This window comes from Carlito syrichta, unplaced genomic scaffold, assembly GCF_000164805.1.
Source record: "Carlito syrichta isolate Samal-C Ts95f unplaced genomic scaffold, Tarsius_syrichta-2.0.1 Scaffold302297, whole genome shotgun sequence".
NCBI lineage: Eukaryota > Metazoa > Chordata > Mammalia > Primates > Tarsiidae > Carlito > Carlito syrichta.
Genome location: NW_007246393.1, coordinates 285,755 through 301,096, shown reverse-complemented (window position 1 = coordinate 301,096; position 15,342 = coordinate 285,755). Strand labels below are relative to the sequence as shown.

At 60.0% G+C, this 15,342-nt stretch overlaps 1 protein-coding gene across 1 annotated transcript in view; it reads right to left on the bottom strand.

Moving 5' to 3' along the window:
* Positions 1 to 8,772: 8,772 nt before the first annotated feature.
* Positions 8,773 to 15,342, bottom strand: part of GTF3C1 (general transcription factor IIIC subunit 1) — a 78,532-nt gene continuing 71,962 nt past the window's right edge. Inside the window, exons 32-36 of the mRNA XM_021711438.1 lie at positions 13,977 to 14,257; positions 11,849 to 12,362; positions 11,557 to 11,608; positions 10,324 to 10,516; positions 8,773 to 9,619 (exon numbers count right to left, since the gene is read on the bottom strand). Coding sequence (XP_021567113.1) covers positions 9,407 to 9,619; positions 10,324 to 10,516; positions 11,557 to 11,608; positions 11,849 to 12,362; positions 13,977 to 14,257 — 1,253 coding nt within the window. The 3' untranslated portion in view covers positions 8,773 to 9,406. The remainder of the gene's footprint in view (positions 9,620 to 10,323; positions 10,517 to 11,556; positions 11,609 to 11,848; positions 12,363 to 13,976; positions 14,258 to 15,342) is intronic.

Genomic DNA, 15,342 nt, shown 5'->3' with positions numbered 1-15,342 from the left:
CTCCGTGAACGTCAGCTTCCTTCCTCCTGCGGCCAGGACCAAGGCTGGCATGGAGGGGAGGCAGGTGGGGTGAGAAAACCAGCCTGGCGCTCGCAAGGCCATCCCACCCAGCCGAGGGGCACCGGGGCTTTCCAGGCTTCAAGCCAGCCAGTCCTGTCTCTTGGAAGCAGCTCTCTGCCAACCAAGGGTTCTTTTTCTGGCTTCTGCTCATTTCTTTCGAAAACTCTGTTGATGCACCCAAGAGATATTTGTTGAGCACACTATACGAGCCAGGCACAAGGCCACGGGACCACCACCCCCCCGGTCCCCGTGGCACTCGTGGTGGGGTGGACAGAGGGACCGGCAGGAGTGACAGTGTGCGCCCAGTCAGACAGCCCGCTCTGCCCTGCCACGCACCCCCGGCATCTTATTTGTCACCCTGGGGAGTTAAGGGAGGTCAGCGCTTTCTCAGGGAACCTGTTGAAATGTGAATTCAGAAGCTGAGAAAACACTTCTTGGCGGCATTTTGAAGGCCCCTCACCAAACACAGTTTTGGTATAGGAGCTCAACCCAGGTGCTAGGTGTTACACAAAACTCAGGATGTATGTATTTGTAAAGAAAATAGATGGTTTTCCCCCAAGGTGTTCCTCTTAGAGGTGGCTTGACTTTTTCAAGGCCAAGCAGGAGCCAGGCACAGCAGCTCATGCCCGTCATCCCAGCATGCGGGGAAGCTGAAGTGAGAGGCTGGTTTGAGGCCAGGAGTTCAAGGCCAGCCTGGGCAACATGGTGAGACCTCGTCTTCGCAAAAAATAAAAAAGTAACCCAGGCGTGGTGGTGCGTGCCTGTAGTCCCAGCTGCTGAGGAGGCCGGGGCAGAAGGATCGCCTGAGCCCAGGAGGTCGAGGCTGCGGTGGCTATGAGGGTGCCACTGCGCTCCGGCCTGGGCGACAGAATGACAGCGAGACCCTAACTCAGTAAGACTAAGCTGGGCTGAGGCAGCAGAGTCTGAGTCAACTCAGGAGCCCGGAAGGGAATCTCCAGCCTGGCTCGCCACGCCGGGGCCCCGTCGCCTTCCCCAAAGGCTCTGCAGTGTGCAGGGTGACGTCTGGGGAGGCAGCTCTGGCGTGTCCCTGCTTCAGGAGCAAAGCTGGGCCAGAGGTCAGTCCTGCCGAAAGCCTCCCTGTGACTCATCCGTCAAACGAGGTGGTTGGGACAGGTCCCCAAGAGCAGGAGGGTCCTCGGTGCTGGGTGTGAGGTTGGAAAATTCTAGACATTGTTGGCCTCCATCGAGGGACGGTGAACCTGGGATCGGGGTGTGCGAGCTCAGGCAGCAGCGTGACAGCGAAACCACAGCTCCTCCGCCGGCGAGCAGCCCTCCCCGCCCCCCGCCGGCACCCAGAGACTCTCGGCCAAGGTGTGCTGTGGTTTTCACACCCTCGTGGAGGCAGCAGGTCCCGGCACCACCTGCGGGTGCCACCGAGCCGCAAGCTCCCCGGGGGCCCAGCTCCACTCCCCTGCCAGGGGCCGGGGCGGACAGCACCCCGGGGACCGAGGCCAGGCCTGGGGGGGCTCTGGCCTGAGCAGACGCGGCGCCTCGAGAGCCCACCTTTGGAAGAGACTGGGCTCATGAACAGGAGCACAGAAGGTTGGAGACAAGAGCCGGCCCACCTGGAAGGAAGGTGGGCCCGTGGGCGGGTGGATTCGTAGGTGGGCGGGTGGGCGGGAGGGTGCCGCAAAGCCCGAAGGAAGAGGCTGGGTGCAGGGCCTGTAACCCCAGCACTGGGAGGCCGAGGCGGGAGGATCACTCGAGCCCAGGAGTTAGGCCCGGTGAGCTGTGATCCCGCCACGGCACTCCAGCCTGGGCCACAGGTAGGCAGAGGCTGGAGACCGGGACGACAGATGAGATACAAGCTCTGCGGGGCTGGCCTCCCTGTCTTGCTCACTGCTTTGCCTCCTTGGGCACACAGCAGGCACTCAATAAAGCCCGTTGTGTCGCATTTGCTTACTCCCATGGTGTAGATACATCCAGCGTGGCCCACTTCGGGCTCCCGACTCCAAGGAAGGAACGAAGGAATGAATGACTCGGAGCAGCGCTGGGAAGAATGGGCACAGTCGGCTCCCCGGGCCGGGGCGAGGGCTCCGGGGCGGCCTGGGTGTCTGTGGGACTTTGGGAGAGGGGCAGGAGTTAGGGGTGGACTCGCCATGGCGGAGCTTAGGCAGAGGCCTGGAGCTGTGACCAAGGACGGCGGGCAGTGAACAGGCGGCTGTGAGTCCCCCAAAGTCCAGGCGGAGATGGTTCACAACTGTCTCTTAAGAAGAAGGGGGGCCGGGCTCGGTGGCTCACACCCGTAATCCCAGCACTTCGGGAGGCTGAGGCAGGAGGATCCCTTGAGCTCAGGAGTTAGAGAACAGCCCGGGCAACATAGCGAGACCTCATCTCTACCAAAAAATCAAAAAATAAGCTGGGCATGGTGGCCCGCACCTGTAGCCCCAGCTACTCGGGAGGCTGAGGCAGAAGGATCGCTTGAGCCCAGGAGGTCGAGGCTGGGGTGAGCTGTGATCGTGTGCCTGCACTCCAGCCTGGGGGACAAAGCAAGACCCCAACTCAAAAAAAAAAAAAAAAAAAAGGAGGGTCACAGTAACACTCCTTCCGTGGCCAACATGCCCACTCCCTGCCCTCTGCAGGCTCTGGAGCCTTTGGCAAATGCCACGAGGCACAGAATGAGACGGGGACCTGGCTGAGGTCACACGCTGACTTGATGGTCCAGGCAGAACCTGGACTGGTCCCCTCGTGCCCCTTTCAGCTCATCCTCACCGTGCCCCCTGGAGGGGACTGTGCCCAGCTGGAGGGAACCTTCGCAAGCCCCCGTGGGTCAGGGCCTGTGGGTGTTGTGACCCAGCCCTGGCCGGGAGTGGCCATGTGGCCCAGGCCTGGCCAACAGGGCGTTCCATGCCCTGGCAACAGGGCATTTCAGGGACAGGCCCTCAAGGCTGGTCTGTGCTCTCTACTGGGATTGCTGAGCTGGGTGCCAGGAGGGGACAGCTGGCCTGAGGTGAAACCACACTCGAGGACGCAGAACTGACAGAAACAGACAAAGTCCTGGTACTGCCCCTTGAGGTCCTGCATCCAGTCATGCCCGAAACTACACGTCTGGACATTTTAGGTACCTGATAGTTCCAGTTTTCAGGGTTTGGGCCCCGTGGCAGGGCTGCCTCTCCTGGCCCCTGCTGGATGGACAGGCCGCAGGACAGGCTGGCCAGTGAGTGGAGAGTGGGAGTGGCCAGCCTCGCTTCCGGTCAGAGCATTTTTCTGATGGGTTCAAGTGCTCTCTAACGGAATTTCCCTCCCTGCCCCGGTGGGGACCAAGACGGCAACGGCTCCATCAGTCCGAGGTCCCTAGAGTGAGGAGACGTGGCCGAAGTCTCCAGCTCACTACATGGCCGTGGATCGGGTGTGGGAAATGTGTCCCTTGTTGGAAGCCGCAGAGGCGGAGCTGCCTGTCACCCAGCCCGCCCCGGCTGAGTCCACGAGCTGATCCGCTTCCTTCTCTGCGGGCGCCGGTTCGGGGTGGGCTCCTATCCCTCTCCGCAGAAAGCATTCTGGCGTTATTCCAGCATCACCCCCTGATGAGGACGCTCCCCCGGCCGGAGGAAAGACCCCTGGAAAGGGACGGAGGCCCGAGCTCCGTGTTTCTCGTGAATGACCAGCCTCAGCTTCCTTTTCTTCCTGTTTTCATTTTAGATGCGGGGGTCTACGGGCGTGTTCCTTAGATGGACGTGCTGCGTAGTGGGGGCCTGGGTCTCAGGTGGCCCCTGGGGAGGCAGTGAACACTGTACCCAGTAGGTCTCCTCTCTCGTAAAGTAGGGACAGGAATCGGCCTCTGGGCTTGCTCTGGGGGTGACAAGAGGGGGGCCAGCCTTCCTCAGAGGTGGGCTTCCTCCGTCTGGCCAGCACCCCGGGTTCACGAGGCCGCCCTCCAGATGTCCTGAGCCTGCATCGCCCTCTGCTGGCATTTTAGGAGCCCTGAGCCCCAGCTCCCGACACCCACAGCGACTGCGAGGCTGGGCCTGGGACGCTGTCTGGGCGTTCCAGACGCGCTCAGAGCTCCGAGAGGGAGGAGGCAGAGGGACACGGAGGCCCAGAGGAGGCAGTCCCGCCCCACTCCTGGGCTCCTTTTGGCCTCCCTGTTGGACGGGAAGCCCTGTCCTCACTTCTGTCCGGGGATGCCGGGGCCTGGCTGCCAGCCCCACCGGGAGGCACAGCCCTCCCCGGCCCGTCCGAGTCCCGGGGGCCCCACGGGGAACCAGGAGCAGGACTTGGCAGCGGAGGACAGAGCCGGGGCGTGCGCACCACCCTCCTTGGGAGCCCCTTTGGTCAGCAGTAGAGGAAGAAGCAGCCTCAACCCTCAACAAGGAAGACAAGGGAGAGGGACTGCGTCAAGCACCCACAGGCCGGGCGCCATGACTCACGCTTGTAATCCCAGCACTTTGGGAGGCCAAGGCCGGAGGATCGCTTGAGCCCAGGGGTTCAAGGTCAGCCTAGGCAACGTAGCGAGACCTCACCTCTACAAAAAATAATTTCAAGATTGGCCGGCTGCCTGGAGACCCGTGCCTGGAGTCCCAGCTCCTCGGGCGGCCGAGGCATAAGGACTGTCTGAGCCCAAGAGGTTGAGGCTGTGGTGAGCTGTGATCGTGCCAGTGCACTCCAGCCTGGGCCACGGAGTGAGACCCTGACTCAAAAATATGAAACAACGAAAGTGAAAACAGCCACACCTTCGAGGGAAACGAGAGGACGGAGACAGGTCTTGGCTCCATGTCACCTTCTTGGTGGGGCCCACTGGGCGGGGCTCCTGTCTTCCCAGCACTCACGGGCCTCCTTGTGTCTTTCTGTCACAATTAACTCCACTCGAGGCCGGGCTCGGTGGCTCAGCCTGTAATCCCAGCACTTTGGGAGGCCGAGGTGAGGGGATTGCCTGAGCCTGCGGGTTTGAGACCCCCCTGGGCAACTTGGTGAGACCTTGTCTCTACAATAAATCAAAAAGTAGCCGGATGTGGTAGCGCATGCCTGTAATTCCGGCTACCCGGAAGGCTGAGGCGGAAGGATCGCCGGAGCCCAGCGGGTCGAGGCTGCGGTGGCCGGGAGCGGCCACTGCCCTCCTGCCTGGGCGACAGAGTGAGACTCCAACTCAAAAAAACCCAAAAAAACTCCACTCAAGCACACGCAGCCGTTACTTGTGTTCACCGTCTACCCCTGGAGCAGGGTTTAAGCCTCTGCTCTGTCTCCGAGCCCAGGAGAGCGCTGGCGCCCAGCCAGCACCCCGAAATACCGAAGGAAGGAATCAGTCCATCCCTGGCAGAGCAGACTGGCTAAGCAGGGGCCAGAGAGGAGGGAACTGTCCGCCCCGGGCCTGGACGGGTCGCAGGCCGGGATGCCAGAGGGGGCAGGCAGCCTCCTGGGAGGTCTGTGAACGGGCAAGACCACGGGGCAACTGTGGGTCTCCCCCACCCCAGGGCGACACCCGTGAAGGCTTTTCTTTACGAGACTGAAGGTCCCAGGTAAGAACCCCCGACGCCCTGCCCTTGAGGGGTCTCCGGCACGGTGGCGGGCGCCCCTCACCACCCCAAAGCAAACTCCGTTCTAGAAGGGGGAGTGGAGGGGAGCCCTGAGCCAGCTGACCCGCCTCCTGGCCTCCAGCCCTGGGGGACGGTTTTGCCTCCCCCCGTGCCTCGGTTTCCTCTGACGTCGAACGGGTCTACCGACCGGGCATGCTTCTCAGGGCCGTTGGGAGGCCGGGAGCCCTCGGCGCCGCCGCATGGTCGACTTCACGACAAGGCGAGCCGCTCCGGTCAGTTTCTGCAGCCCTCGCCCTCCAGCACCGACCAAGCCGCAGGCGTCAGGACACTGAAGCGCCCACGGGAAACAGGCGCGTGGGCTGCCGGTGCCACCTGCTGGCGAGCACGGGAACCGGCGGGGACGGGGCCACGCGTGTGCGTCTGCCTAGGGCTGTCCCGACCCCAGACGGCCCTCCCTGCAGCCCTCTGCGGTGGGGAGCAGGGGTGGTGAGGACAGAAGGCTCTTGTTCTCCATTCCACGAGGGCTGCTTTCCACCCCTTGGGTGGGCGGACCTCTGTCGGGCACCGGGAGTGGGATGGAGCGCCCCTAAGCCGGGACGTCACATGCACACACACACCCACGTGCACACACATGCGCGCGCACGCATGCACACATGCATGCAGGCACAAACGCGTATATACACAGATACACACATATGCATGCACATCTGGAAAACCGTTTGCAGAAGTGGGCCGAGGGCCGTGGGAAGAATGAGTGGCCGGAAGTTCAGGGGACGGGAGATCGCTCAACCAAGCCTTCAGGAAAGGAGACTGGGAGGGAGGGACGGGGGAGTAGGAGGTGGCTGGCAGCAACAGGCTGGAAAAGAGCCGAGAAAAGGCTGGGTGCGGTGACTCCTGCCTGTAATCTCAGCACTCTGGGAGGCCGAGTTGGGAGGATCGCTTGAGGCCGGGAGTTCGAGGCCAGCCTGGGCAACATAGTGAGACTTCGTCTCTAAAAAATACACGATCCGAGAAAAGCTTGGGGAAGGAATGGAGGCAGTGGTCAAGCCCTGGGAGGCAGCATGGTGGGCTGCGGGGACGTCTGCACCGGCGGCTCCCGTGACCAGGGAGGGCGCTCTCTGAGTGTGGTGCAGGCTGCACGAGGGCGCAGGGCGTGCTGGGAGCCCCTGCTCTCCAGGGTGGGCACAGGGAGGGGCAGGTCTGGGGGCCGTGGGGGGGTTCCGGAGGTGCCAGCCACATCTGCCCCATTTCAGAGAGTGAATCCATATCCTGCTTGTTCACAGAAAAAAAAATTAAGGGTGAGGAGGGCAAGACTACGGTGCAGGAAAACTAAGGACACAAAGGATGTCCAGGCCTGGTGTGGCGGCTGGCCAGCTGTAAGGAGGAGTGCCCACTTGACCGTGCCCTCCCTCCGTGTGAGACCTGACAGGCAGGCGAGACCTGAACAACCGCTTAGGCTGCTCTGGCAGCTGCAAAGGGACAGTAGACCCATCTTTGCCCCGTCACGGGTTTTATTTGGTTGCTAGTGCTCGATGTTTCTTCTAAACTTGCATGCCTTCACGGCCGGGACACGCATATTTCAGTTTTCCACCACTCCCTAGCATCACCCCGAAGTCCCTTCCTATCATCTATGCTACTTGCCTGGCCCCGGAAGGCGTCTCAGCTCACAAACTCGTGCCTACACTGTGGCTTTTGGAGACCTCTGTGTGGAGCTCGGAAGGGCAGCAAACCCTCAGATGGACGGTGAGTGGGGGTGAGGGACCGATGGACGGGTGAATGAACGAGGGCTTCGCGACGGGCAGAGGGAGGGAGAGAGCAGACCGTCCTTGGGCAGAATGGTAGGGGTGTGCAGGCCGGAGAAGCCCCGTCTCTCTGCTTGACAGCTGCCCCCAACCCCACAACCCATCTCCCCACGCCCCTCCACCCGGGGGTGAAGGCGAGTGCGCTTGGCCGAGTCCTACTAGGTGCTTGCACTTGGCATTCTTCAGCTCATCTGGTCCTCCCTCGGGGAGACACTCCATCCCTGTTTCTCAGATGAGAAAATCAAGGCTCTGAGCTGTGACTGTCAAGGTCAGTACTTTAAGAAACATTTGCTGCCTGAGCCTGTGGGTTCGAGACCTGCCTGGGCAACTTGGCGAGACCTCATCTCTACAATAAATCAAAAAAATTAGCTGGGCATGGTAGCGCGTGCCTGGAGTTCCAGCTACTTGGAAGGCTGAGGCGGAATGATCACCGGAGCCTAGCGGGCCAAGGCTGTGGTGGCCGGGAGCATGCCACTGCATTCTAGTCTGGGCAACAGAGTGAGACTCCAACACACACACACACACACACACACACAAAAGCAACATTTGCTGGACTTCCAAACCTGCCTTTCTTCCACCATACCATGAAATTCCAAAAACTAGCATTTGTTTTCTGTTTATGAAGCAATCATACCTGATATTCTACTTGATTGCCTTGAAAAATCTCATGGAACACTATTATTATTATTATTTACACTTGATTGAAAATGAAAACAGGAGAAAAAGATTGATGCTAAGACTTGACCATGGCTGTGCTGGTCCGAACTCCAGGCCCCTGCCCCGTCCCCATCCATACGCACCCAGAAGTCTGGCAGGGAGTGACCTGAACCCTGGTCCCTGGTGGAGGGAGGATGGAGACAGGGCAGGAAGTTGGGCCAGGAGAGAGGTCATAGGTCAAATGTCCCTCAGAGGAGGACACAGATGACTAGAATGGGGGGCTGTCTCACCGACAGGCAGTGGCCATACTCAGCACTCCTGTCAGGTGCAGGAAGTTAAGTCTACTGTTGCTAGAATTTTCCATTTTTCAAGAGAAGATATTTTAAAAAAATATATATATATTTAAAACATGTATGAAATTTTCACATTTAAAAAGCGTTGGCAACTAACTAAAGAGAAACTCAAGCAATGTGAGCTGAAGAGAGCTTCAAGAGCCGAGTCCGCCCTGCTGGCCTGCAGACAGCACCGGCTGTGCAGGGCCGGCATGGACCTGGCACTGGCTGGGTTGCAGGACTCGCCTGAGCTGCAACCCAACAAGGGAGGGTCACCCTTCACACCTCTCGCTGAGGCTGGTCAGCCTTCCTGCTTCCCTTGGTTTCCTGGGAAATGGTGCTCCAGGCTGTCCCTCAGCGGACATAAGGGAATCCCTCAGGGGATCAGCAGTGCTTTAGGAAACACACAAGGCTAAATGCATTTCCTTCATTTTAATTAAAAAATAAATAAATACATGCCAGAGGGACCTTCTGAGTGAGGAAAGAGGAAAAAGAACAAAACCACCAGAACCCACAGGGACACCTTATTTCTAGCCAGCAGGGAACCCCAGCCAGGTCGAGGGGTGGTGGGTGGTCCAGCCGGGGACATGCCAGGCAACTCTTGAGGCTGGAAAGGGGACACAGGCTCCACCCTGGGTGGCTTAGCCCCAGCGGGGTTGGGACATCCTGCCTGGGGAGTAGCCAGTCTCCACGGGGCCCCCACCCCGGGCTGTAACTGTCTCCCACAAGGCCCTTCCTCTCGGTGGCACCTGGGGAGCTGGGAGAGTCTGCGAGGTGGCTGGATCTGGAACGTGCTGAGGCCCCGGGAACAGCAAGAACCACAGACCCTGGGAGCTGCTCCAGCCCAGTCAGCCCGGCCGGACAAGAAGCACCAACTCCCAGTGTGGGACGGGGCTCCCAAGGAGTGGCCAGGGAAGAGTCTGGGCCACAGGCAGGCAGAGGCCCAGGACGGTGGGAACCCGTCAGGCACTGGGTCCCCTGCTACAGGAGGCTCAGCACCGACCACCAGGCAAGGATGGCATTGCAGGCAGTGACCAGGAGGAAGGTGGCACCCACAAGAGCCCTACAGGTGGATCCATTTGTTCCAGTTGACCTCGTGGGGGAAGACTCGGCCCAGCCGCAGGGCGCAGTCCAGCGTGGGCTCGTAGAATGCCGTGGGGGGCTCGCTCAGGCCAGAAGGCGCCTCTGCCTCTTCTACCTCGGGCACAGAGAAGAGCGACACAGCTGCAGACTTCCTCAGCCAGCGCTTCCGGATGCAGCCCAGGGACTCCAAACCCTGCAGATAGCAAGCGCGGGTCATGGTGCCACCCTCACACACTTATGGAGCCTACCTCAAGCCAGGGAGCCGCTTCCCAGGGCAGGGACACCTGAACTTGGCTGTCAGACAGGTGGGGATTTCCCAGGAGGGCTTGGGCAAAAGGCAGAGTGGGACTCTCGAGAGGGGCTGCCCTGCAGTGCGGGATGGGGGGCAAGTCGGGGATCCCACTTCTGGAGGGGGTGCAGCCAGGCCACACATGGGTTTCCTAGGGGCCAGGCCTGACTTCCAGGTAGGCTCTTGAGTGGCCCGTGTGCCCCTTAGTGCCGAGGACATCTCACAGTGAACCTCAAGCTCTGACTTCTCCAGGCACTGGGGCACCTCTGGGCACACAGGGCGTGGGGTGCAGGCGGCCCAGCTGGAGACCACAGCTGCAGGGCTGCGTGGCTCCTCCACCTGTGTGGCCCCATGGGCTCCAAGTCAGTGATCCCCACTACAGAGAAAGCGTCAGACAAGAGTCCGGAAACCCGTCTTTTAGCTTGGGCAGCAAAGGACGCTGGAGGGAAGCTGAGGGGCAGGAGCCCAGGGAGTGCTGGGGCTCAGGGGTGGACTGCTGGAAACAGGCCGGCCCGGAGGAGCGAGTGGGAGCGAGTGGTACGGTGGGGACAGGGAGCACACATCTCCTGGCCTGCTGTTCCCACCCCCCAGGCCGGGAGGGCTTGCACCTGGAGCAGTTCCAGCACGGCGACGGGCTGCAGGACGCCCTGGTAGTGGCGCAGTAGGCAGCTCTCGGGGATGCCGGGCCGGGTCATGATGTGGTACAGCAAGGCCTCCATCATGCCCTTGCACACAGGCATGTTCAGGTGGCCGTCCACCACGCGCCACGGGCGGCCGATGAAGCAGATGCTCTCGCAGTCCCTGCAGGATGTCGGTGTCAGGCTCAGTGGGGGCGGGGCAGCATCGTCGGACGGGACTGGAGGCTCAGGAAGGCCCGCCCTGGCCAGGTTATGGGGCTGGGGACCGGCCACCCCCGTTCTCTGTTCTCCCCTTCCCCCACCTGGACTGTGGGCCCCAGACACCGGCTAGGTGGAGCGTGGTGTAGAGGCCTGCTCAGATGATGTGACTGAGCCCAGGGGGGCCTCTAGGTCCCTCTGCATCAGCAGGAAGGGGACAAGGATTAGGATCCAGGGTCGCCAGCTCCACCTGGCACCTGGGGGCCAGCGGCTACCTCCCTCCTCTGGCTGAGCACAGAAGCTGCAGCCCAGAAGCTCCAGCCCAGAAGCTCTGTTCCATGCTGTGAGCGGGGTTTCAGACACACTTTCCTCTTAATAGAAGTTTCTACTACTAAACCAGGGACTGATGCGCCACACAGGGCCCAGGTATGAGACAAGCCTGGGACCACCAGCTGGACACTGCTGTGACCTCTGTGGCTAGGCCCTGGGAGGGCCACGTCTGTGCTCCTGGGAGCCAGGACACAGGCACTCGAGCCCTGGCATGCCGAGGCAACGCACACACCTGCAGGAAGCACTCTGCACCAGAAAGAGCTGAGACCCCTCAGCTGTGGGCACAGCAGTCCCTGGGGCAGCTGGATTGGCAGTGGGGTCCTCTAGGCTAACTGGCCACACACGAGCTGTGTGGGGGCAGGGGCAGCAGCTCCCTGGGCCCCTTGCTCATCCGGAGGGTGGGGTGAGATGCTCGTGGGCTATGGGGAGGCCCAGCGACACCCAGGCGAAAGCAGCTGCCTACAGGTCTCCGCTAGCACAATGGCCCACGGCTCCAAGCTGGTCTGTTGCTGCAGACGCCCAGCACGCCCGGTCCTCGCCCAGTGCTTCTGCCAGGGACCACTGTGGCAGGCAGACTGCACAGGCGGCATCTCCGTGGAAGACCCATGTGTGACATCCTGAACCCTGAGAACAAACGTCCCCCAGGCTCAGGTCTGAGCCAGAACCCACACTCACCGTTCCCGTGCTGCCTGGGAGAGGTCGCTGGCCCGCAAGTTCTCCGCAAACCCTGACAGAAGAGGAAATGGGTTAAGATTCAGGAAGTGGGAGAAGCAATCTCTGCTCCCCTTGTCCCACACGGCCGGACACCAGGAGTGTCTCGGCACAAGTGGTGAAGAAAAGGACGACGACGTCCCCTCACGGCGCCGCTCTGTGGCCAGTGGCAAGGGCTCCACCCCGCAGAAAGGCATGGGGCAATCAGGGCTGAGGATGGGAGGGTGGGGCGGAGTGGGGTAGGGCAAGATGGTACCTCTGGGGTCTTCAGAGCCTTCTGCAAGCTGGGCCTGGCAGCTCAGCTGCTCTTGGCCTGGGGGGATGGGTACCCCAACACCAGCGTGGTCCTCCTGTCCTGCCCCACCTGCAGCACTGTCTTCAGGAGCCAGGAATACAGCCAGGGCCTGGGCTTCTGCCCCCTCTTCAGCTCTGGGGCTAGGGGCCAAGCGCACGTCCTGGAAGGTGGGCCTCTTTGAGGGGGGCGTCTGGGCACTCTCGGTGTTGGTCTCCCCAACCTGGCTGGCCCAGCTGGCACGCCTCTTGGCCCTCTGGGGGCCCTGGGAAGGTGGTGCCTGCCGCTCAGGGAGGCCATCCTCGCCAGAAGGCCCCTCCAGGGTTCTGGTCTGGGTGTCCTCTCTTTGGACATCAGTGTTGTCCTGTTTGCCTTTCAGTCGCACCGAGTGCAGGAGCCAGGGCCAGGCAGAGGCCACGGCCACCAGGCGAAGGGTGTTGGCGCCAACTTCCAGCAGCTCCTGTTGCTCCACGAGGTCCTAGGGAGGAAGACACACAGGTCTGTTGGGAGCCCAGGGTCATTGGGGCTGGCTCACGGGTGACAAACAGGGTGGCCTCCCTGCCTGAGTAGGTGTCGGCCCAGATCCATGAGACGGGCCTGGATTTCAGCCCCGGGTGTGCTACTAGCCAGCTGTGCCTGCTAGCCAGCCTTGTGCCTGGGGCTGTTCCCTCTCTAGGCTCGCTGTGGCCATTCGCGAAATGAGTTAGATAAGTGACCGTCGAGGAACCAGAGCTGTACCCTCAAAGTCGCCTCAGTGTGTACCTAAAGGACTCAACAGCCCAGTTCCATCAAGCTCTCCTGCAAAAGCCATTGTCAATGCATGCGCATGACAAGAATTAAGCCTTCTCACACTCACACCACACCTGCTTTGGGGTCCTGGCTACTGTCTAGGAGGTGCACAGGGTGACACCATCCCCTTCTTTTTGTTTTTACATAAAAACCCCACAATTTAGGGTTCAAGGAACTTGCTCCACTTGACAGCTGGCAACCAGGACCCATGTCCCAGTGGTGCAGGTCTGGGGATGGCTGGCTGTGGGCACTCGCCATCTGGGGCACCAAGAGCCACAGGAGCTGCCTGACCCGTCGCCTTTCCACCTACAGTGGGCGCCACTGTGTAGCCTTGGGAAAAGCCCTGTCCCTCTGAGCCCCGGCTCCCCTCCTGGGGCTGTGGATGCACCACACAGCTTCATGAACAGTCACCACAGGAACGCTCTTTCTTGTACTCCCAAGACCAACCAACAATGACAAATGCTGGCTTCCACTAGGGTTCTGGGGAAATCTGGAGGGTGGATTCCTGGAGCCCTGTCTGTCCTGGGGTCTCCCAGCCCTTGAGGTCTGCAAAGCCTGAGCCGGCCCCTCCACCCACTCTTACAGTACAAGGCAGATGCGCCTGCATGATGCCAGCTGCTACCAACCACCAGCTATAGATGAGGTACAGGACACGCTGGGCCCCGAGGGACGAGATTTCACTGCTCAACAGGCAGGTGAAGTGAGGAGAATGTGTCAGTGCAGGAAGTCAGGGCATCTTGGGGACAGCAGTGAGAGTGGGAGGACATGGCCCATTTGGGAGGGACTGCGCAGCTGGCCTCCAGCCACCTGTGCTGAAGGACAGGTCCATGTGGCCGGGCCTTCCAGCAATCAGGAGAGGCTGGATTTTAGGGGACATGCCCTGGTTTTGAAATATTGGCAACGAATTCAATTTCTTTTTTGTTTTTTTGAGTTGGAGTCTCACTCTGTCACCCAGACTGGAGTGCAGTGGCCACTCCCGGTCACCACAGCCTCGACCTGCAGGGTTCCGGCGATCCTTCCGCCTCAGCCTTCCAAGTAGCCAGAATTACAGGCATGCGCTACCACGCCCGGCTGATTTTTTGATTTATTGTAGAGATGAGGTCTCGCTGCCCAGGCGGGTCTCGAACCCGCGGGCTCAGGCAATCCACTCACCTCAGCCTCCCAAAGGCGCGGAATTACAGGCTGAGCCACCGAACCCGGCTTCGATTTCTGTAAAAATACACTGCAGGATGCCCCAGACAACCCCCCTCATTGTGCGTCTGGCCTGGGAACCAAAACGCTGCCCTAGTGACATTGGGCTTACCTGGATGTAGTCTGTGAACGTCTGGGTGCGCTCACCACTCATCTCCTCTAGGGCTGAGAATCGTCTGCGCAGCTCCTCCTTGTCAACCCCAAAACAACCCGTGGCAGCCACAGCTTCCTGGATCTCTAAGGCCGCAGCCACGTCCTCAGGCTTGTACCCAAACAACTCCAACTGGCCGGCCAGGTCCTCCAGGTGGCAGGTCTTTCCTCGGGGGTTTACCAGCCTGGTGAAGGCGTCAGGGAGGCAGGAAGTTCCTGCCCTCAGCTCTTCCAGAGAAGTGGCTGCGGGGATGCGGGGGAAGGTCAGAGGGAGCCTGACAGAAGGCTCCCTCCCCAGGCCAATGCACAGGTGACATCGGGGCAGGACACACCCTAGCACCAATTCACTGCTTCCCCAACAGCCACGGAAGTCGCCTGAGTGGCTCTTGACCCTTGGCCCTGACTGCAGCTGACTGGACTGGATTTCTCCTGGCCACTGTGATTCTCCTGCTCAAGATGGAAAGCAAAGGACATGGAGGCCAGGGGCTGGGATCCAAGATCTGTAAAGGCCAGGGTGCTAAAGGGAGTTCCCCAAGCAGGGCTGCCCTGGCCTGTCCCTTCCTGCTGCTCGTGTGCTCCTGGTTCCCTAGATTCTGTGACATGCCTGGGCTCTTCTGATTCAATCCTGATTCCACTTACCCTGGCCAGGGCTGGTGTCTGTTGCTGTCTATAAAAGACCTCTCTGCTAAGGCCAAACTCTACAGGTTATCACTACATTTTTCCTGGTCCAAAACTCCCAATCACAGAATTCCAACTGTGGTTACAAAACCAACAGTAAACACCATCAACCTCAACAATGCATCCCACTTTACTGAGCTCCATAAACACAATTCATAAGGCGATAGTTGCCATAGAGAGTGATTACTGGGCAAAGTAAATGGAAAACCTTGCATCCTGAAAAGGACTCGCCACTCTAGATGCCTTTAAGTACACTCACGATGCATGGGAAGAAGCCAAAATACCCACATTAACAGGAGTTTGGAAGAAGCTGATTCCAACCTGCTGGGATGACTCTGAGGGGCTCGGGGCCAGTGGAGGAAGTCAATGCAGACATGGTGGAAACAGCAAGAGAACTAGAATTAGCAGTGGGGCCAGAGGATGTAAGTGAATTGCTGCAATCGCAAAGTAAAATTTGCATGGATGAGGAGCTACTTCTTACAGATGAGCAAAGAAAGTGGTTTCTTGAGATGGAATCTACTCCTGGTGGAGATGCTATGAAGACTGTTGAAATGAGGCGAGAGATTCAGAATATTATATAAACATAATAGTTGATAAAGCAGGGGCAGTGCTTGAGAAGACTGGCTCCAATTTTGAAAGAAGTTCAACTA